This window comes from Rhincodon typus, chromosome 6 (assembly GCF_021869965.1).
Source record: "Rhincodon typus isolate 14 chromosome 6, sRhiTyp1.1, whole genome shotgun sequence".
NCBI lineage: Eukaryota > Metazoa > Chordata > Chondrichthyes > Orectolobiformes > Rhincodontidae > Rhincodon > Rhincodon typus.
The window spans coordinates 30992482-31015825 of NC_063337.1; the positions used below are offsets into that span (position 1 = coordinate 30992482).

The 23344-nt window shown below is 42.2% G+C and overlaps 1 protein-coding gene across 1 annotated transcript in view; it reads right to left on the reverse strand.

The window, feature by feature from the left end:
* The window catches only part of b3glcta (beta 3-glucosyltransferase a), a 156399-nt gene that overhangs the window by 105873 nt on the left and 27182 nt on the right, over window positions 1-23344 (reverse strand). Inside the window, exon 4 of the mRNA XM_020529584.2 lies at window positions 19487-19596. Within this exon, the coding sequence (XP_020385173.1) occupies window positions 19487-19596 (110 nt within the window). The remainder of the gene's footprint in view (window positions 1-19486; window positions 19597-23344) is intronic.

Below are 23344 nucleotides of genomic sequence, written 5' to 3' on the forward strand. Positions count from 1 at the left end.
GGGGGGTTGGGGGGGAGGTGCGGGCAGAGAGAAAAAAAAAAATGGGATTCAGAATCTCCAAAACAAAAGAAAAAATAAATTCAGCTTCCTTTCTTGCCAATAATGCCAAGAAATCTTAATCTGGAAAACAGAGCAGGTACCTGCTGACTTCAGCTTGTTGCATGCTCCAAAAGACCACCGTGTTTTACACCAGGCACCAACATTTCAAGGCATGTTTCATGGGCACCAGACATACGTGACCCTCATCCAAGGACACTGGCTAGCCTCTAAGAACCCTTGCGGCACATCTCTGATCTACTCTCAGGATACTTCTTTATTTCAGTGTTGCATGGAAACTATCATTGCAAAGCTGCAGCAAGGACACTGCACACTCAGGAACTTGCACCAAGCTCATGGACTGGACCAGGCTGCATCTCCAGACTCTTTACTTGCTGTCATAGTGGTCATTTACTCGGAGATCTCTACCTGGATGCTCACGCCATCCCTGCATTGGATCACCTTGCATTTGCGCACTTTGCCCCCTCAGCCAGAGCCACTAGGCTCATAACACTTGTCTTGTCTTGCCATTTAGAGCAGACACAAAGGCAGGAAGCGCTTCAGGGTTGTCAGGATGCGTCAAGTACACCAACAGAGATAGTCTTTGCTCAGTGGGTCCTGGTACAGACAGTGAAGGCAACCTCCAATTCAATCCAGGGGCTTGAGTACAGTCAGTCAGCTATTTAGGGTAGTCAGTCAGGAAGCTCAGCATAAGGTATGAGGAGCTGAATGTTGGGCAGCCCACCACCTGTCTGGACTCTATCTGCCCTATTGTCGGCTCTGTTCCTTCTGGAATGAGACAGAGGCATCTAATAAGAAGGATGAATTCTTGCGCGTGTCTATACCATTGTAGCCCAAGCCAAACATAGACAAGCACGAGAATTCCTATGTTCTCCATAATGCAATCAACAAACATATAGAATTGGACCCCATATACAAACCCATACAGATCAAAACCGGAGATGACACTACTCACCATAACTGACCAGATAGAATAATTCCAAGTGGAGTAGAATAACATTGCTTCAGCGGAGTCTCCACTGATGATGTCACCTAGCATATTGACGAAACGTCTGAATGAAAACAAGCCAGCTCGGCGAGCAAGTAAACAACCTCACCCACAACCCGAGCTACAGATCTTTGCCAAAACTTTAAATTACCTTTCTTCTCAAGAATGCTCAAAAAACGGTACAAGTTGGCTAAGCAGTGGAAGAAGACCCAAGCAAATGGTGATCAAGAAATATTATCACTTAATTTCATATCCTTCAGCTATCAGCTCAGATACTGACACTACATGTAGCTCAGATGATCGAATAGAGGCAAATGCCATATGGCGCAAAACTAGGCATTTTCAGGGTACAGGAAGTGACATCAGAGGTGCCAGATCACTGGAAAACATCACAAACGCATTCTGCTGCAGATGAGTCAATGAAAATGCAATGGCTTAGACTACAGAAGAACTGTGTGCGGTTCCTGTCGCCACACTATTGGGACTGCACGTTTGCACTGGAAAGGGTACTGAGGAGGTTCACCAGGATGTTGCCTGGGATGAAAAGTTTCAATTATGAGAGACTGGATAGGTTGGGTTTGTTTTCTGTGGAGCACAAGAGGCTAAGAGGGGATCTGATTGAGGTATACAAAATTATGAGACAGACACAGATAGGGTAGATCGTGAGAATCTCGTCCTAAGGCAGACGTGTTTAAGGTCAGGGGACATCAGTTTAAGGAGAGGAACAAGTGGCTTAGATGAAATCTGAGAAAGAAGTTTTTCACCCAGAGTGGCAGAAATATGGAATGTGCTGCCTCAGAGGGTGATGGAGGCAAATACTCTTCCAATATTTAAGAAGGCTCTGGATGAGTAGTTAAAATGCCAAGGTATAGTCGGCTATGGATCAACTGCAGGTGAATAGGATTAGTACAGTTTGGTGTTTGTTGGTGAGCACAGGCATGGTGGGCCTAAGGGTCTGTACCTATGAGGAATGACTCCGAGAAGTCCGATGGTTATACACAATAAAATGTCAACTGAACTTGGAAGCCTCCGGTAAGCCTGTGTTGAAATGCCAAGGAGTATGGCCTATGCTGGCACCTACTTAGCACAAAGCTATGTGCAGAGCTTGGAGTCCCTTCTTGCCAGTATAGAAATGGTGGCAAACACCTTCAACACACTTGTGAATCCAGCCTTGATTCAGCATCTCATGGGCAATGTCTCAGCTTGCATTGCAGAATGACCAGCTTCCAGAAAATATCTGGTTGTCAAGGTGGAAACTCATAATGAATTCACACTAGACCAGCTTGCTGCCTTGGAAACTCGGAACACTCCTAGCTTAGCTGTGAATACCTGCTGCTAGGTAGGAGAGCCGGTGAGGTCTTAATTATCACCCTCTCCCTCAGAGTTGTGTCTGACAGAACAGGCCCTCATGGAGGGGTTTTTTCCCTACATCTTGTTGCAACTTGTCAGTCCCCCATCTATAGTGGCAGTGTCCACCTTTCTCACTGGGGCTGCTGGTCAACCATAACCTCCAGCATACTCAGCTTGCACCATCTCTAATAGGATGGAGTTCCTGGAGGTGGCCAGTTAATCACTCACCCCTAGTAAGATCACACAACATCTCTCCAAATTGCTGACGAAAGATTAATGTAGTAACATTGCACCCGTTAATATAGAACTTCGATTCAACAATGGATGGAAAATTCAGCATGTTGCTTAGAAAGACCCAGGCATGTAAAAGTTCATTGTTATGGCCACCTTCACAGCCACTGCTGGTATGAACCTTGCCTTTATGAGGGTACAGTTGTGACACAGCAGCAGATTTCAGTTGAGAATCTCCTTCATAAAGTACACATGTATTTTCTTTCACTGAGATTTATGTCAGGGAATTGCTTCCTACATACTCTGGGTAAATATGGTGCTCCTTGTGCATTTCCCCTCTATTTGCTGAAGCTTGTACTGCCCTCTGCGTCCGTGGCATGATGCTCTATTTAAAAAGACTTCCTACTAATGCACGTGTGTCTAGGAACAGCTGGTTTGTGTCTTGAAGTCAGCAATACGTTTTTCAGTGCTTGTTGCAAACTCTCTGTAAACTTCTGAAATTTCAAACATCTATGTGAAGTTTATAAAGTCAGTAACAATTGGAAGAAGTCAACCAGCAACTAACCTGTGAGTAACTTATGATCCCTTCAAATAATGTTGGTGGCAGTAGTCCCTGCTGCTGCATTAACCCTTGTTGAGCTGGATGAGTTTAAGAGAGAGTGTTAGATGGAGCGTTCAAGTGCTAGATGTCAACACTGGCAATGATACCACAATCTGACTGTTCTACATGTTTCTGACAGTAGATAACAACATATAAGCACTTCACCAAGATGCCATCTGGCACACACAGCAGAGACATTTGGGATCCCTGGCAGCATTTGCAAAATGTTACTGAGCCCAATTTTTCACCCATATTCAGCAGGAGTTTTATTAGTGCAAGATATTTAATATCACTGCCATACCTATAGCCTCCACGATTAGACCCATATCATATTCCCAGATTGGTACTATCCTCTCTAACTACTTTAAAACTTTTTATACACATTTAAAAACACTCTCACTCCTTCTTTATTTTTATTTACATTTTCTTCCTGACCTTCTGATGTATCTTTTCATATAACTCTGTTTCACACAATTATCATTATTTTATCACAACTATGGGCTGAATCTTACAACTTTTTGATTAAATGTCAGTTGCATTGTGTTTCTTGGAAGGATTCTCACTCCATAGCCCAGCGAGATTTCATGTTATCTTACCAAATGGGTCACATTAAATGTTCCATCCCAGCCCATGACATCTCTCATGTCCATTCTAGCCCCATCTTACCACATGCTGTTCCCACTACAACTTACCTCTCACTGGAAATCCTAGCGAAAAACTCACCTTGCTGCTCACCAAAACCGTAAAAGATGCCGCAAGATGTTCCTTGCCAGGCTTCCTATCCAATTCTATCATAAACTTTGCCATAACCCATGTCACACAGATCCCTAGATGATTCTGCCCTATATGCTTTGTTCCTAAAGAACTCCATGTTTGACATTATTAAGCTGGAGAGCATTCAGAAGAGATTTACCAGGATGTTCCTCGGTATGAAAGGTTTAAGTTATAAAGAAAGGCTGGATAGGCTAGGACTTTTTTCACTGGAGCATAGAAGGTTGAGAGGCAACTTTAAAGCAGATTGTAAAATAATGAAAGGTATAGATAGAGTTAATGACAGTTGTCTTCTCCCTAGGATGGGGGATTTCAAGACTAGGGGGCACATTTTTAAGGTGAGAGGAGAGAGTTTTAAAAAAGACATGAGGGGCAAATACTTTACACAGAAGGTGGTTCGCATGTGGAATGAACTTCCTGAGGAAATGGTGGATGTGGGTACAAATACAACGTTTAAAAGATATTTCGATAAGTACATGAATAAGAAAGGTTTGGAGGGATGTGGGCCAGGAGTAGGCAGGTGGGACCAGTTTAGTTTGTGACTTTGTTCGGCATGGACTGCTTGGACTGCAGCATATGTTTCTGTGCTGTCTGACTCTATGACTCCAAATTCTCTCAACATGAGAATGATTTTCTATTGTAACTTATGATTTTATGTTTGAAAATTGTCCACTGTTGGCGATCAGAATTCTTCTTTGCCCTGTTAATGTGGGTTGGATTCTATTTCATTCGATCGAATTTTACTTTTTACTAGTTTAAAGTTTTGGCAAAGATCTGTGAATGAGCTGGCTTGTTTTTGTTCAGACGTTTCGTCACCATGATGGGTGACATCATCAGTGGAGCGTCTGGTGAAGCGATGTTATTCTACTCTGCTTGGAATTTATACTGTCCAGTCCGTTATGGTGAGTAGTGTCCTGAAATGGGTGACCCCATTGGTGTACCGTTGATCTGTTTGTATTTCTGACCATATCACCACATACTTCGTCTTTAATGGTCAGATATAGAAACAGATCAACGGTACACCAATGGGGTTACCTATCTCAGGACTCATCGCAGGAGCAGTCATGCAAAGACTAGAACACACCACCCTCTCCCGCATTCAACCTAAACTGTGGATCCGGTATGTAGACGACACATTTGTCATTATTAAACACAAAAAATTAGACGAGGCCCACCATCTCATCAACAGCGTATTCGCAGAGATTAAATTCACAAGGGAAAAAGAAACCAACAACCAACTTCCGTTTCTGGATGTTAAAGTAGAGCAATTAACAAACGGGGAGTTCCAAACCTCAGTACACAGAAAAGCAACCCATGTGGATCAAATCCTCAACTTCCACAGCAACCACCCCGACATCCACAAACAAAGCTGAATTAGGACAGTATTTAAACAGGCCAGGATACACTCCAGAACTACGCAGGAAAGAGGAAGAACACTTACACAAGATCCTCGCTTTAAAAGGATATCCCTGCAACTTCATCCACAGATGGCTACAAAACAGACAACAACAGGAGGACACAGTACGAAATAACACACTGGCCACTCTGCCCTACATCAAGACCATACTGGAACTGACAACAAGACTCCTAAGACCATTAGAATCATGGTGGCCCACAAGCCCACAGCCACTCTACAACAAACACTTATAAGGATTAAAGACCCCATTCCCATAACATGCAGATCAAACATGGTTTACAAAATACCACGCAACGACTGCCACAAACATTACATCGGCCAGACAGGAAGTTAACTAGCCATCAGAATACATGAACATCAGCTAGCAGCAAAACTGCGCAACGAACTCTCCTTAATATCGGTACATTCAGACAATGAAGGCCATCAATTTAACTCGGACAAGGTAACCATAGTAGCCCAAGTCAAACATAGATATGCATGGGAATTCCTAGGAGCATGGGTCTCCACCATAAGGCAATCAACAAACATATAGAATTGGACCCCATATACAAACCCATACAGATCAAAACCAGAAATGACACTACTCACCATAATGGACTGGACAGAATAAATTCCATGCAGAGTAGAATAACATTGTTCCATCAGAGGCTCCACTGATGGTGTCACCTCTTATGGTGACGAAACCTCTGAACAAAAACAAGTCAGCTCAGCGAGCAAGTCAACAACCTTTTTACCAGTCCAACAGTCTTTTCCTTTGATTGTTCTTGCTCTAAACTTAACCATATTGTGATCAATATTCTACGCTTATTCTGCTGATCTCATGTGTTATTTGCTTCACACTGCGCACAGAACTAAATCAAGCAACACATTTTTTCTCAATGGACTAGAATCACACTGATCTAGAAAGCAGCTTTTGATGTATTCTGAAGATTTTCTCATCTTCCCCACATGTATTAGCTGAAATATAATGTAATCCGGAAGAAGGATGGGACACAGGGGTCAGATATAGTTGGGAGGAATGCTGTAGTTTCAGTGCCTTCCTAACTCTCCCCAATTAAGTCTGAAGTGACCCCATTAAGGGACATTTATGAGCCTCAGTCCATTGCTAAATAGCAGCAAGCCTCAAGGTATAACCTGGTAGGCCTACCTGTGGCCAATGATGGGAAGGCTGCTCCTGCTTGAGCACCCTATGCCAAATGGAGTATTCACTCCAGCAGCCAGGTCTGCACTATGAGAAGATCATTCTTGCCCTTCAAACTGATCCCTTTCCTCTCCCTTATCACATCAAGTTGGTCAGGCACATCCTATGAGCCCAGTCCACTTACTTCTCCTCTGAGTCACCAATGCTGCTCCTACAGCTCGGCCAACAGTGGATCCTGTTCCTGAATGACCTGAATCCTGTTCCTGAATGACTAGCAGCTTTCTCAGATGGGACTTTCATGCTTTTGGACCAGGAATCCTGATGCTGACTAGATAGTTGCATAATTAGCATTTGGTCATATTGGGAACGCAGGAATGGCTGTGGCAGGGTTGCCTGTGGATCTCTAGCTAGTATACTGACTCATTCTTGCAAATATTAAATCCAGCCAACTGCTTCTATTCTAGTCTATTATGGCTGAGTGAAGATTGGCTCAAATGAATGTACGATTTGTTCTTCTATAGTTCCCGCAGATCTCCACCAATATATCTCCTAGACCGTTTGGAGGCCTGTAATGCACATCACGGATTTACCGTATTTCTTCCTATTTTATAACTGTATCCATTCAGATTTTATCTCCCAAGACTCAGATGAGTTAAAATTTCATAAAAAATAACTAAATTTTGAGACTTTACAGTGTGAAGACAACACATGCAGTAACACATGCGTTGTAAGCTTCATTTATATTACTCCTGAGAAGACATGAATAACTTATTCCTGGAATAAGTTCTGCACTCCACAATGCCCCACTGACAGCATTCTATATATCAAGCATGCTGTGAACTTGTTCGTGGTTTGGCACAGAAATCCTATATGGGTATGAACTAATCTGTTTTGCTTAATCTGTCAATGTGATTCTAGGATTCCATTTCTGAACAAAGGCACATAAATTTCTGGCTTCAATTAGGTTGTTTTGTTATCCATAATGAATGTTAATTGTTATAATGGACCATTTTCTTTTAGCACATTACAGTGAAGCAATTGTTCTTGTGGTGATGAGTAACAGCAGCAAGTCCTTGCTGAAGTTATCATGACCTGGGATCAGGCATGTGTAAAGATTGCAGTCCTCAACAGAAGAGGTTTATGCGGTATGAGTTAAGCACTTGTATTCATCGCAGCACTTGCAAGACTACCTTGATCTGATGGATCACACGGGTGATTTCTGTCCTCGTTTTAATGAGGAAGGAAATTATGAATTGGACAAAATGCTGAGAATTAGAACTTGGGAGTCCACGTTAGAAACAGACCATATCACAAGTTATTCTGACATATTTTGATGAGACTTTAAAATAAATTCATTTAAGTGTGGTGCAATACTGGTAACAGAGTAGTTTAAGTTTTCAATATTTCACACTATTAAAGTTTAGGCTGTGGTGGAGGAGGAGGAGAAAATTTACCCTGAAGTCAGTGTTAAAGAAAATTGGTTGCTGATTCACAATCAGCAAGTTTGTCCTGTCCAAGTTGAATTTCACACACCTTTTACATTCCCCTTGTTCTGGCTGCAGATTGGTACGTGCACATCTAGGTGGGAAATTTAAGAATCAATGATTCCCAGGTGAGATACTGCAGATTGCAAACTGAGTGAGGCTCCTTTCATCAGCAACCCAACTGTGTGAATAGAAAATTCTTCTCATTTCCTATACCAGCCATTCCTAAAAATTAAGAGCAGTTTTGTTTGGTTATGTTTTGCTCACAAAAATTAGCTTAACATGTAACAAATTAATTTCATATAGAATTCTTAAATCCAACAGTGATTGATAAGAGCTTCATCACATTGATCTGGGATGGGTTTCACTGAGCTCAAAAAGGGAAAAGAAGAAGGTAACACCCATACCCTTAAATCACAGATAATTATGGTAATAAAACAGTAGGTTGAAGTTGGAAAATGTATGAATATTCCTTCAACAAACAAGTTGTCTACGAATATTAAGTTATGCATTTAGAGTAACTAGACATGATCTTTTAATAAATTAAATTCTGAAAAGAGACAAGGACTCCCAAATCCCTCTTCTGTAGTTTTCTGCAGTCTTTCTCCATTTAAATTATATATAGCTTCTCTGTTTTCCCTGCCAAAGTGCATAATCTCACATCTTCCCACATCATATGCCATCTGCGAAGGTTTTGTCCACTCACTTAACTTGTCTACATCTCTCTGCACTCTGTGACATCCTCACCACTTGCCCTCCCATCTATTTTTGTGTCATCTGCAAACTTGGTGATACTACATTCACTTTCCTCATGAATATATATATTATAAATAACTATGGCACTCTACTACTTACAGGATGCTACTATTTTCCCTAGAACTTTATCCGTAGTCACAGTCATTGTGTTTATTTCCTCTCCTCCTTTTGCCCCCGATTATTTAATAAGTTTGGAATGCGATTCATGTCTTCTGAGATTTCCTGGTTCCCCAGTATAATTTCCCTGGCGTCATGCTCTAAGGGGCCTATGTTCACTATTGCCTCTCTCTTCCCTTTTATACATTTTAAAAAATTATTGATGTCTATCTTGATATTACTTGCTTGTTTACATTCAATGTTTATCTTCTCTGTCTTTATTGCTGTCTTGTCATCTTCTATTGGTTTTTAAAACTTTTCCAATCCTCTAGCAACAATCTTTGCCAAAATGTACATCTTTCTTACAATTTGATGCTACCCTTAACTTTCCTGGTTAAACATTGTTGTTTATCCCCTTCCTAGAATCCTTCCGTCTTGCTGGAATATATCTTTGCTGTGACCCATTGACTATTTTCTTAAATGTCTGCTGATTTTCCTCAACCAGCTTTCGGGACAAAAAGTGGTGGCCTCGGGCCCATTCCTGAATTTGTGCAATGAACAGTGAGGAATAATCTGATTGTGGTTAGGTAGTATACAGTAGGATAAGTTTGATATGCCCTATTTAGGAATCAATGCTTGCACAATGAGAAATTAATGAGTACCATTTACAAGATTGCCGAGTGGGCTAATCGTTTTGCCACTATTGGAGGGCTCCTGTGGTGCAGTGGTAGTGTCCTTACATCTGGACCTAGAGGCCTGGGCTCATTCCACCTGCTCCAGAAGTGTGTGGCAATATCTCTGAACAGGTTGATTAAAAATATCCAAGCTGCCGCAGGAGTGCAATTCAAAGTTTTAACAATACTCAAGTTCTATTCACCCATGTAACCCAAAGTTCAAGCTTTGAAATCCAGACATTTTACTGTAAGATTTTCCCAACTCCATGAAGATGGAGTTGAAGGTCAGTGGTGGATGGCTGGGAAGGGCATTGGACAGCTTCCTAATTTACTCCTTCCACCAGGCAAGATTCCCCCGGGCTAGCCAGGATGCTCCACACAGACAGAAAGCCAATTCAATGAATAAGGCCCCAATTAAGGTTGATTTTTCAGACTTGCAGAGTGGCATACAGCAGAGTCATACAGCATGGAAATAGGCCCTTCAGTCCAACTTGTCCATGCCGACCAGATTTCCTAAACTAAGCAAGTCCCACTTGCCTGCGTTTGGCTCATATCCCTCTAAACCTTTCCTATTCATGTACCTATCCAAATGTCTTATAAATGTTGTAACTGTACCTGCATTCATCACTGCCTCTGGCAGTTCATTCCACATACAAACCACCCTGTGTGAAAAAGTTGCCCCTCAGATTGTTTTTAAAACTTCCTCCTCTCACCTCAAAAATGTACCCGCTTGTGTTGAACTCACCAAACTTAGGGAAAAGACATTTGTTATTCACCTTATCTCTGCACCTCGTGATTTTATACATTTCTATAAGGTCACCCCTCTACACCAGTGAAAAAGTCCCAGTATATCCAGCCTATCCTTTTAACTCAAACCTTCCAGTCCTGGTAACATCTTGGTAAATCTTTTCTGAACCCTCTCCAATTTAATGATATCCTTCCTTTAGCAGAGCGACCGGAACTGGATACAGTACTCCAAAAGCAGCCTCATCTACGTCTTCAACATGACATCCTGGCTCCTGTACTCAATGGTCTGAGCAATGAAGGCAAGCGTGCTAAATGCTTCTTAACCAACGCGTCTACCCATGATGCAACTTTCAAAGAATTATGTACCTGGACCCCTAGGTCCCTCTGTTCGACAATATTACCCAGGAGCCTACTATTAACTGTATAAGTCCTGGCCTTGTTTGTTTTACCAAAATGCAATACCTCGCATTTATCCAAATTAAACTCCATCTGCCACTTCTCAGCCCATTGACCCAATTGATCAAGATCCCTTTGTAATCTTAGACAACCTTCTTCACTGTTGACTCTACCACCAATTTTGGTGTCATCCGCAAACATACCAACTATGTCTCCTAAATTCTCATCTAAATTGTTTATATAAATTACAAACAAAAGTGGACCCAGCACCAATCCCTGTGGAACATCACCGGTCACACGCTTCCAGACCGAGAAACACCCCTTCACCACCACCCTCTGTCTCCTCCGTCAAGCCAATTTTGTATCCAATTGGCAAGCTCTCTCTGAATCCCATGTTATCTAACTGTACTAACTAGTCTTTCATGCGGAGGAAAGGCCTCCCCCAAGGATCAACACTCCTTTCAGTACTTTGTCTTCTCTAATCGACCCATTGTTTTCCTCCATCTAAAATATAATATACTGCTACCTTGAAAATTCTCCGATCTCCCCCAATAATGCCAATTGCATCACGTGGGGCTACTCAGCTTCTAGAGCTGCCAGCCCTGTAATCGGAACAGCAGCATCAAGAGATTGCCAAGTATGAAGCCAGCCAATTAGGAAGCTGTTTCCAGGAAAATAGTCCCACCGGTGTGGCTCCAGGTACGCTCAGGACTTACATCTGACCCCAGCTTTGGTGTACCTAGAATCTCAAAATTCATGGAAAAATCCTGCCTTTACTAAATGTCTTACAACAGCTTTACCTCAAAACTTCGAGCCACTGCTCCCCTGCCTTTCTGAGCCATAATTCGATGTCTTGCAACCTTAGAATCGGTTCCTGCAAGACTGCCATTTACTGCCCCTTTAAGGGATGCAGGTAGCCTTAAGCAGTACAAACTAGTTTTAAATAGTGCCAACCACTCACAGTATTGGTTCCTGCTCAGTCAGCTAGCAAATCAGTGACATTGTTATCACTAGCTGTGATTATTGCTGAAATTACTGAGATGGGCAGCCAGCATGGAGTTGGCATGTTGCCTGCAATACAATCATAGGTTAATCATTCATAATGTTCTTTTTTCAGGGATATCAAATTTAGGTCTAGTTGTCTACAAACATCAGCTGAAAATTAAAATAAACATTAAGAAGACCAAAGCCATGATTCTTGGATTACATTACAACTCCGCATTCTAGCCACCAGTTCCATCTCCAGTCCTAACCACTGTCTCATGTAAAATAGCTATATTTGTAACAATATTGTGCCATTTGATCACTATATGATCACATTTGACCTGTAATCTGCTCTATAATTTTTGCCTCTGGACTCACAGTTTCAATGCATTCCTCCCATTTCTAACCTCCATGAACTTAAACGCAAACAAAACCACATTGTAATGAAAAGTCATATGTTAACTCTGTTTCTCTCTCCAAAGCTGTTGCCTGCCCTACTGAGTATTGCTAGCATTACTATTTTATTCCAAATCTCTGTATCCTAATTCACACCAATTCAGCTCACCAGACAACACTATACTCACTGAACTTCAAAAGTTTCCAATCCGCTGATACCGTGATTTTAAAATTCTCACTCTCATGTTCGTATCTCTTCACAGCTTCACTAATCCACATGTCTATAACCCCTCCAGCGTTACAGTCCGTCAAAACTTTGGGCACTAGGAATTACATTCACTTCAGCATTGGCAGCCATCCTTTACAGTGTCCACACCAAAAGCTCTGCAATCCTCTCCCTAAATTATTGCTCTTCTTTCCCCTCCTTTAAGATATTTCTTGCAGTCCTCTCTCTTTGACCAATCTATGCCAATGTATCCTTATTTAGGTGTATCCCATTTTTTGTCTGATGATATTTCCTATGGATCTGTAATTATGCCCATAGTTCACCAACTTCAAGATTTTTAGTTCATACGTGAAAATTGGCCATTTGGAAAGGATGCCAGACGTTCAATTTGCATCAACTCATTCTCTAGGAAGTTAGTGCCTTCAGCACAGAAAGGGAAAAAAAGAAAACTTGGAGCGCGAAGTAGATCTTTAAGTAAAACTCTTTCACCCATGCTGAAATAAAGGGATTGACATCAAAAATTAAAAGACAGAAGACTTTCTAACACCACCAAAAGACAGATGACCACCAAATACATGAACTGCACAGAACTGCATAACATCACTGCCACCTAGAGGTGATTTTAATTCCTGAAACAAGCAATATCAATTTTAACATTACAACTCAGGATACTGAGGGTATTATTAGCAGCTCATTCAATTCAAAAGCTCTGCAAAAGAAGAAGTCAAAAATAATTTGATTAAGTGTTAAAGGAACACCTTAACCTTCGGCATATAACCTTCATACTGTATTTTTGGCTAGGTATGGAAACATGATGTACAAAGTCATAAATCCTCAAGGCAGGACATGTAGGTTATAAAAATACACAATTTACTTTGGACTACGTACAGAAAAAGAACATAAAAGCAAAGGAGATCATGTCAGAATGTTATAAATCACTGGTTAAGCCTTTGCTAGTTTATGTTGATAGAAGGTTAAAATGTAGATACAACAAGCAATTAGGAAGGCAAATGGTATTTTGGCCTTCATTGCAAGGAGTAAAACAGTAAGGCAGTCTTGCTACCATTGTGCAGGGCTTTTGTGAGACAGTAACTGGATACTGATAACTATTTTGGCCAATGAACCTAAGAAAGGGTATAGATGCTTCATGACAAAAAGACCATTAGGCATAGGAGCAGAATTAGGCCATTCAGCCCAATGAGCCTGTTCCACCTCTCAATCATGGTTGTTGCGTTTCTCAACCCCATTCCCCTGCCTTCTCCCCATAACTCTTGATCCTCTTACCAATCAAGAATGTACCTCTATCTTAAATACACTCAATGACTTGGCCTCCACAGCCTTCTGCGGCAATGAGTTCCACAGATTAACGACCCTCTGGCTGAAGAAATTACTCCTCATCTCAGTTCTAAACGATCATCCCTTCACTCCAAGGCTGTGCCCTCAGGTCTTAGTATTTCCTATTAGTGGAAACATCTTCTCTACCTCCACCCAATCCAGGCTTCTCAGTCTTGATTAGATTGGAGTACAATGAAGGTTCATTAAACATCTAACAATAGGATTGTAAATGGTGAGATATTGAGTCAAATGAATCTACGCTCTTGAATTCAGAAGAATGAGTGTTGATTGACTGAAACATACAAGATCCTAAGGGGTCTTGCCTGGTTAGATGTTGAGGCTGATTCCTCTGGCTGGACAGTCAAAAGTGGGAGGCATAGTCACAGTAAGGGGTCAGCCACTGAGGGCAGAGATGAGGAGACATTTCACACAGACGTTCCCTTCATTCTTGAATGGAATGTGGGCATGGCTGGCAAGGCCAACATTTGTGGCCAATCCCCAATTGCTCTTGAACTGCTCAGCTCTTGACGACATTTGAGAGCGCAGTTAAAAATCAACCACATTGCTGGGGGTCTGGAGTCACACGTAAGCCAGACCCAGTAATGATGACAGATTTCTTTTCCTAAAGCATATTAGTGAACTAGACGGATTTTAACTGCAATCGACAATAGTTTCATGGCTGCTGTTACACAAGCTTCTAATTCTACATTTTATTAATTTTAAATTTCAACATCTGCCATGAGTTGTCATGATTTGGCTAATTCTATCTGGAATGATGTTGGAATAGTTCCATAAATAATTTTAAAAGGAAATTAAACAAACATCTGTGGCTGGGAAACTTAATGGGCTAGGCAAAAAGCACCACACGGGATGAAACCCAATTGCTATCTGAAAGATCCAGCACACGTATGACAGATCTAGCACAGGTCGAATGCTCTCCTTCTGTGTTGTACATTTCTATTGTGTCGTTTAAATTTTGTCATTTAATATTGAGTCCAGAGATTCTACTTCCAGTAAAAATCAACCTAAGTAATCAAATGTGATGCATCAAGCTCAAACCTGGAAACAAATTTTAAGGCCAAAATCGATAGAATATATTCCATTGAACACCATTTCCATTATAGACCAAGTGCAAATTAGTTTCAACAGCTTTCACTCTCTCCACCAAGAGGAATTTGTCAGAAACAAATGCGTACGTACGGACAATCACAGTCAGACAGAGCAGCACCGTTCTGACTTTTGCTTCTTGTTTTAATGGGAATTAGTTCTGATTGGTGTCATGATATTTAATGAAATATTCTTTCACTCTATTCACATCAGCAAAATATCCTGTGATTTAATGCTACATCTTACACAAAGATCATTAAGCAATTTAAGATGTCTATTCGCAGAAGTTTCAACCTCAATCTATTATTCACTGGTGTTGTTCTTGTTACGTCATCTTCCAAATATAGCTAAAAATTCTTTCCATGATAGACACAGTACATTTCAGTAATACTTACACAACAATATAACAATGAAAAATGGAAAACTGCACGTGCATTGAACATAAAATGTCTATGGGTACCCGCATGGGGCCAAGCTATGCCTGCCACTTTGTAGGTTACGTGGAACAATCCCTCTTCCGTACCTACACTGGCCCTAAACCCCACCTCTTCCTCCGTTACATTGATGACTGTATCAGCGCCGCCTCATGCTCCCACGAGGAGCTCGAACAGTTCATCCACTTCACCAACACCTTCCACCCCAACCTTAAGTTCACCTGGACCATCTCTAATACCTCTCTCTCCTTCCTGGACCTCTCTGTCTCCATCTCCGGCAACCACCTAGAAACCGATATCCATTTCAAGCCCACCGACTCCCACAGCTACCTAGAATACACCTCCTCCCACCCACCTTCCTGCAAAAATGCCATCCCCTATTCCCAATTCCTTCGCCTCTGCCGCATCTGCTCCCAGGATGAGGCATTCCACTGCCGTACATCTCAGATGTCCTCGTTTTTCAAGGACCGTAACTTCCTCCCCTCAGTGGTCGAGAACGCCCTCGACCGTGTCTCCCACAACTCATCCCTCACACCCCCTCCCCGCAATAACAACCAAAACAGAATTCCCCTCGTCCTCACGTACCACCCCACCAACCTCCGGATCCAACGCATCATCCTCCGACACTTCCGCCATCTGCAATCTGACCCCATCAAAGACATTTTTCCCTCCCCACCCTTATCTGCCTTCCGAAGGGACCACTCTCTCTGTGACTCCCTTGTCCGCTCCACACTCCCCTCCAGACCCACCACACCCGGCACTTTTCCCTGCCCCCACACCTCCCCCCTCACCCCCATCCCAGGACCCAAGAAGACTTTCCACATCAAGCAGATGTTCACCTGAACATCTGCTAATGTGGTATACTGCATCCGCTGTTCCTGTTGTGGCCTCCTCTACATCGGGGAAACCAAGCGGAGGCTCAGGGACCGCTTTGCAGAACACCTACGCTCAGTTCGCACTAAACAACCGCACCTCCCAGTCGCGAACCATTTCAACTCCCCCTCCCATTCCGCAGATGACATGTCCATTCTTGGCCTCCTGCAGTGCCACAACGATACTACCCGAAGGTTGCAGGAACAGCAACTCATATTCCGCTTGGGAACCCTGCGGCCCAATGGTATCAATGCGGACTTCACAAGCTTCAAAATCTCCCGCTACCGCTACCGCATCCCAAAACCAGCCCAGCTCGTCCCCGCCTCCCTAACCTGTCCTTCCTCCCACCTATCCCCTCCTCCCACCTCAAGCCCCACCCCCATCTCCTACCTACTAACCTCATCCCGCCCCCTTGACCTGTCCTTCCTCCCCAGACTGACCTATCTCCTCCCTATCTCCCCACCTACACTCACCTTTACTGGCTCCATCCCCACCTCTTTGACCGGTCTGTCTCCTCTCCACCTATCTTCTCCTCTATCCATCTTCTATCCGCCTCCCCCCTCTCCCTATTTATTTCAGAACCCCCTTCCCCTCCCCCGTTTCTGAAGAAGGGTCTAGGCCCGAAACATCAGCCTTCCTGCTCCTCTGATGCTGCTTGGCCTGCTGTGTTCATCCAGCTCTACACCTTGTTATCTCAAATGTCTATCTACCCCTTGTCTAGATTTCCCTGGAAAGGAACTGCACCCAGTTTACGCTGAAACTTGATGACATGTGAACCTTGAGCCATATCAACTCTCTTATTGCCTGTTTACAGAGGGGTTCTAATCACAACCCTCTGAAGCATCCCTATGCAAAAGATCAACTTACATGGGTTTCCTGGAATTACATAAAGGAATTCTTAGCATCAATTTACAACTAAAAATATAAATGAAAAATGGTTCAAGCTCACGATATCAGTGCAACTGAGAATTCAGGAATTTGATAGGGATTTCCTTCTTTTAATAAAAAAATTTCCTTGGCATCTGCCCCATAAACAATAGTAGTACTGTTAGTCTCAATGCTTCAAAACTACTTCAGACTTTCACCCTCTCCATCTCACATTCAGAGGGAGCATGCAGCTAGAATAGCATTCCAATGGGCATGGTTTTGTGGAACAGCAGAAGGAACAGAAGAGGCAAGGGATTCTGAGTTTAAGGTACAAGGCAGAAACTCACCCACTGTTATCTCAGACAGTGCATTTATCTTCCACCACAACTCACAGATACAGCAGAAAAGTTGGGTATAAGTTCCAAGCAGCATCATTTCTGCATAGTTGAATTTAGAATGAATATCACCTCTAATATTTATATAAATGCATTCAAATACCTGAAGTACTATGCCAGCTGAAGTTAATTTCAGATCAGAGATTTGAGGACCATGAAAATAAACTGGGTTTTGGCAATGTTCCTTCTAACTTTCTTTTGCTGCAAAGTTCCTGCAACATTATCATGCACACATCTAAAAGAGAACACTATCTGTGTGCAGATAACAAGGTGTAGAGCTGGATGAACACAGCAGGCCAAGCAGCATCAGAGGAGCAGGAAGGCTGACGTTTCGGGCCTAGACCCTTCTTCAGACTACCTGTGTGCAGCCTGTTAGTCCTATGCAACACATTGCTGCCCACTCACACATGCATACAACTTCAAGAGAACGTTGATCTCTGGTGAACTGCAACGGCTTCTGCAAAGTTTACACATTTTATATGATATTTCTTCAATCTAGATAAAGGATGTTAAATTTATTGCCCATTTTAAACCAGGTTCTTCACAATGTTTTAGGCTTTGTAATGTTGGCTGCTTCTCCCCTCATCTCTCAAAATATTGAGAGTATTATTTCCATGCAATCTAACAAGGAGTGATTTCTTATTTTATTCCGGTAAAGATTTACAATTATTTTGTAACTTATTTTTGTCAAGAAATTTAATTCCCGAGTAACAAAACAAAATTCACGTACAAAATAGACGCAGTTTTTGGATCAATGCGGTGTATATCTGATACAGACAAAATCTTTGAGAGTTGCATGTCTGTCTCTAGAGTCAGGCTCTGAGACTTAAACTGTTAAACAGAAAATTCCATATAGAAAAGCTGTTAAATAGAAAATTCCATACAGAAAATCCTAATTTAACGTCTGGGTAATAACTCACCACACCCCGACTTTTTTAATGTCAAACTTATCACTCTACCCATCTGCCATCCCTCATCGTTGCTATCCTAGCCATTTACATCACTAGTACATAACGACAAATTCATTCACACCTCCACTAAAGAATCTTTGAGACTTTTAAACTCTTATTTACCGGAATACAACGTTTAGTGCTGTAAAAATGGGGCATGACTTCTGTGCAGATTCCTGCGGCTCGTGTCACCACGGTTTCATGTACTGAAGGAGCTTTGCAGAATCCTTCATTGGAAATTTGGCCAGAAATATCAGAGGAAGATAAATGAGTAGATTTTGCTTGTTTAGAGTTGGAAAGTGGTGTTCCAAAACTAATTGAGAGATTTAGGCATATGTCATTTATTAATTAATAATTTATTACTGTTGTGGTAATTTTGCCAGGAGATTTTCACCTCTTCAATTTGGGCTAAGTTGAAACTCAGGTCCTAGATGTGAACTATAAGTAAATTATACCAAAGTATCAGTCCATTATAGTCCTGCAATATATTAAAAAATTATAATGATGCATCTTGAGGGAGGGTGTATTAATTCCTTGTCGTCATTTCATTGGTTTTTCTTTACTTTAATTTACATATAATTACATTCTAACAGGTTATGTTTTTTCCTAATGTATTAAATATGTAGGGCAAGTCTATACATTTGCGTTTTGCGATTTGTGATACATTGGGAAATATGCTTATGAATCCAGTAATAGTGGCAAAAATTGAATGTTGAGAATGAGATAGATTAGCGTCAGTAGCAATAAAGTGTCCTAATAACAAATGGTCAGTCCATTTCACACTACATTGGAACTTTCCTGTGACTTTAACAAAGAAGGAAATCAGGCACAGTGCAAAACAGTGGCCAATTCTCTGATGTCCCATTTTGAGTGACTTCACTCTTATTATATTCACATGTCTTAGGTTTTAATCGTTATTAAAAAGACAAATTAAAGCCTTTTCCTGGCTTTACAAAGTCACCTGAACTTCAGGGCCTTTTGGCAGTTAAACAACAAAAGAAAGAAGAAAATAACATCAGCTTACCATTACGTCAATTCTAAAATAGAATCGCATTTCTTGATTGGTAAAAGGAAAAATACCAGTCCTTTTAGACTATATTATAGAAACTATTTAAATGTTAATTTCCAAGCCAGGCTATTTTATCCTTTATTGCACAAAGATGCAAAACAATTGATAGCATGATTACTCATATGCTCTTCAGATACTTACCTGACTAAAAGCCTCCGCCTGCTGTAAGATATCTTGTTTGAGGTTTCTTGCTTGAGTCACATGGAAGGGTTGCTTTTGACTCTGAATAACAAAAACAATTTCATCGATCTCTGTAAGACAAAGAAGTAACATGAAGAATAATGCACAATTATGATAGCATATATAAATCTGCTTTATAAGTTTTAGCAATAAGAACTGTTGAAAATTATTCTGTATTCTCCAAACTCTCAATCCCCCAACTCCATACAGCCAGCTTCTACCTTCTTCTCAAAAACCACAAACAGGACTGCCCAGGTAGACCCATTGTTTCTGCCTGTTCTCCACCACCCCCCTACAGAACTTTATTTCTTTCTACCTTGACTCGATTTTTCTTACCCTTGTTCAGTCCCTTCCCACTTACATCCATAATTCTTCTGATGCTTTACATCAGTTTCAGAATTTCCAGTATGTGGGCACCAGCTGCTTCCTTTTCACCATGGAATCCCTTTATATGTCCATCCCCCATCAGATGGTCTCAAGACTCTCTGCTTCTTCCTGCAAAAAATGCTCGAAAAGCCCCAATCCATCACCACCCTCCTCCGCCTGGCGAGCTCGTCCTCACCCTGAACCACTTCTTCTTTAATTCCTCTCACAGCCTTAAGATCAAAGGTGTGGCCGGGGGCACCCACATGGGCCCCAGGTATACATTCTCTTTATGGGGTTCCAATCCTATTCATGTCACTCCAGACAACTCTTTCTCTGGTACATCAATGACACCATCAGTGCTGATTCCCTCTCTCTGTCAGGAATTGGAAAGATTTATCAATTTCACTTCCAATTTCCATCCTGGTCTCACCTTCACCTGGTCAGTCTCTGACTCCTCCCTTCCCTTCTTCTCGGTTTCCATTTCTGTGCATAGGCTAGCCACTGACATCCACTACAAACCCACCGATACCCACAGGTTACTGGACTATACATTCTCACACCCTGATTCCTATAAAGAGTCTATTTCATTCTCCCAGATTCTCTTTCTCTGCTGCATCTGTTCTGATGATGACCCCTTCCACCTCACAAATGTCCACCTTTACCCTCAACCGTGGATTACCTACCAATGTGGCTGACAGGGCCCTTAGCTGTATCTGACCCATTTCTCATACTTCGGCCCTCATCCCTCCACTTCATTCCCTCCCATAACACTGAAAGAGGCCCCAGGTCCTCAATTTCCACATACTGGCATCCAGAACAAGAGGATCATTAGCTGTCATTTCCACCACCTCCAGCAGGATGTCCCCACCAGACACATATTCCCCTCCCCTCCCCTCCCTGTCAACATTCCACAGCAACCCCTCCAGGATACTCCGGTCCACTCCTCCTCCACTCCCAACACGCCCCCACATCCACATGGCATCCTCCCATGCAATCACTGAAGGTGTAATGCCTGCCTGTTTACTTCCACCCTCTTCACTATCCAAGGCTCCATACACACCACCAACGATTTACCTGTACTTCACTCAACCTAGTCTAATGTATTTGTTGCTCACAATGTCGTCCCTTCTACACTGGGGAGATGTAGATTGTACTGGACAACCACTTTGCAGAACACCTACATTCTGTCTCCATAAAAGACCCTGAGCTTCCAGTTTCCTGCCACTTCAACACACCACTGTATTCCCTGGCAAACATCTCTACCTGAGGCTTGCTGCAATGCTTCAGTGAAGCTCAGAGCACTCTGGAAGAACAGCATCTAATTTTCTGTTTGGGAACCTTGCAGCCTTCAGGAGTCACTATCAAGTTGAATAATTTTGGAACCCGAACAATTTTTTCCATGTCCTTTACCCACTCCCATACCTCAGGCCCTATCATAATAGAGGCTGCTTTCAGCATAGCTAATCCATTTTCACCTACTTATGGTCCCCATTATCAGCTTTTCTTTCTCCCTGGTATACTATTATCCATGCCTTTGTCTGCCTAACCAGCATTCTCCCTCTCTGGGCTCCATCTCCATTCTTCCTCCTCCCCCAACCTACCCTCTGTCTTCAGCATAAATATCACCTTTTCCTAGTTATCAGTTCTGAAAAAGGGTCACTGGACCCAAAATGTTAATTCTGCTTTCTGTCCAGAGATGCTGCCAGACCTTCTCAGTTTCTCCACCGATTTCTGTTTTTGTTCCTTACTAGATGCTTTCGTCGAGCTTGGGCAGTTTATTTGAATGCACAAAACATTTTGTTTGTGCGTGTGACAATGCACGTATATGAGCAATAATTCACAGGAGCCAATTTGTGAGTGGCCTGCACAGTATCTTCCAACTTGTAACTTAGGCAACTTACAGGAAACAATAGGCTAAATTATATAAGGGACCAGATTCCTTCTTCTCTCCCTCCAGCTCCAAATTCACATATAGAGCCCAACAAGGGAAAATTGGCTACGCCACAACCATTGGCCATTCACAGGCTGCAATAAGGATAGGAATCTTGCCTCAGAGGCCTGCCAGCCAATCAGAACTGTGCATTAAAAATTAGGTCTCAGCAGGTACCAACCTACAAGGCACTTGGCAGGGGAGATTTGGGAGGGTGGAGGCTAGGATTTGAGACACCACAATGGCAGGGCAACATGTGGGAGGGTTGCCTTGTAGAAGGCCCTCCAAAGGCCTAGAAAACCTGTAAAGGAAGAAAAGCACTTGGTATGGACCCCTCCCATCACTGTTTGCATCCCAGTACCGGAGAAACGAAATCCTGAAAGAGAAATTAATTGTCCACTTAAGTGTCTCAATTTGTCCAAGGGTGGGTGAACTGCCTCACACTAGCCTCCCCAGTGGCATAACTGCAATGGGAACAAATAATGAGCACATAAGTAGTAGGTAAGCCATGCGTTGGATGTAGTGAGCGCATGCAACCAGAGGGAATGTGCAAAATCCAGTCGACTGCATGCGACCCTTACAACCAATAATCAGTAGGACTTTCATTTTGAGCAGGTAAAAAACCAGACTCTTAGTTTCACACACCATTCTTAAGCCAAGCACTGGGATAAAATTTCTGAAGAAGGGTCTAGGCCCGAAATGTCAGCTTTCCTGCTCCTCTGATGCTGCTTGGCCTGCTATGTTCATCCAGCTCTACACCTTGTTATCTCTTACTGGAATAAAAAAAGTGGGTTGTGAAGTGCCCTCAGAATGAAACTGCAGAAGTTCTTTCCAGCAAGTTTAGTTTGACACTCCACTATCTAAGGTTCCATACCACCGAGCCTCATATTACAAGGATATAATAATACACAAAATCTTATGTGGCAACAATTTCTATTGATGCAACATTTCAATGCAAAGAGGGTAACTGCAACACTCACAGACAGGAAACAAGAAAATATTTGTATCTAATTGTCAATCCTTCCCTGTCAACTCTAACTTGCAAACTCTCTTGTCCCATTTTAAAAATAATGCTTTCCTTTCTTGCTCTCATTAAGTCATAAATACAGGCTCTTTATTTCTACATCCTCATCGTGTTGCAATCAAGATTTTAGATGTGTCTCGTTGACTTAGGCCATGGACAGAAATTGAGATGATTTGCAGGCCATTAGTCTTGACTGGTAAAGGAGCAAGTTACTCTGCAGTTCATTCTCTGGGCCATGATATTAGCATCCCACCTCAGAACTTTCTTACAAGGAAGGATTTCTAATGAAGAGAGACCAGGACGCAGGTTAGGATGGCACATCAGGACATGGATGTTTAGGTTGCGGCAATTTCGGAGTTGGAGAGGGAACGTTGGATGGCTGTTTCTCTCACTTCTAACTGGAGCTTGTGCTTTGGAATTTGAGTGATGTTTCCAAAGACTGGATGGAAGATCATAACCTTCACAACCAACCAAATGGGAATAGAAGAGACTAAGTTAG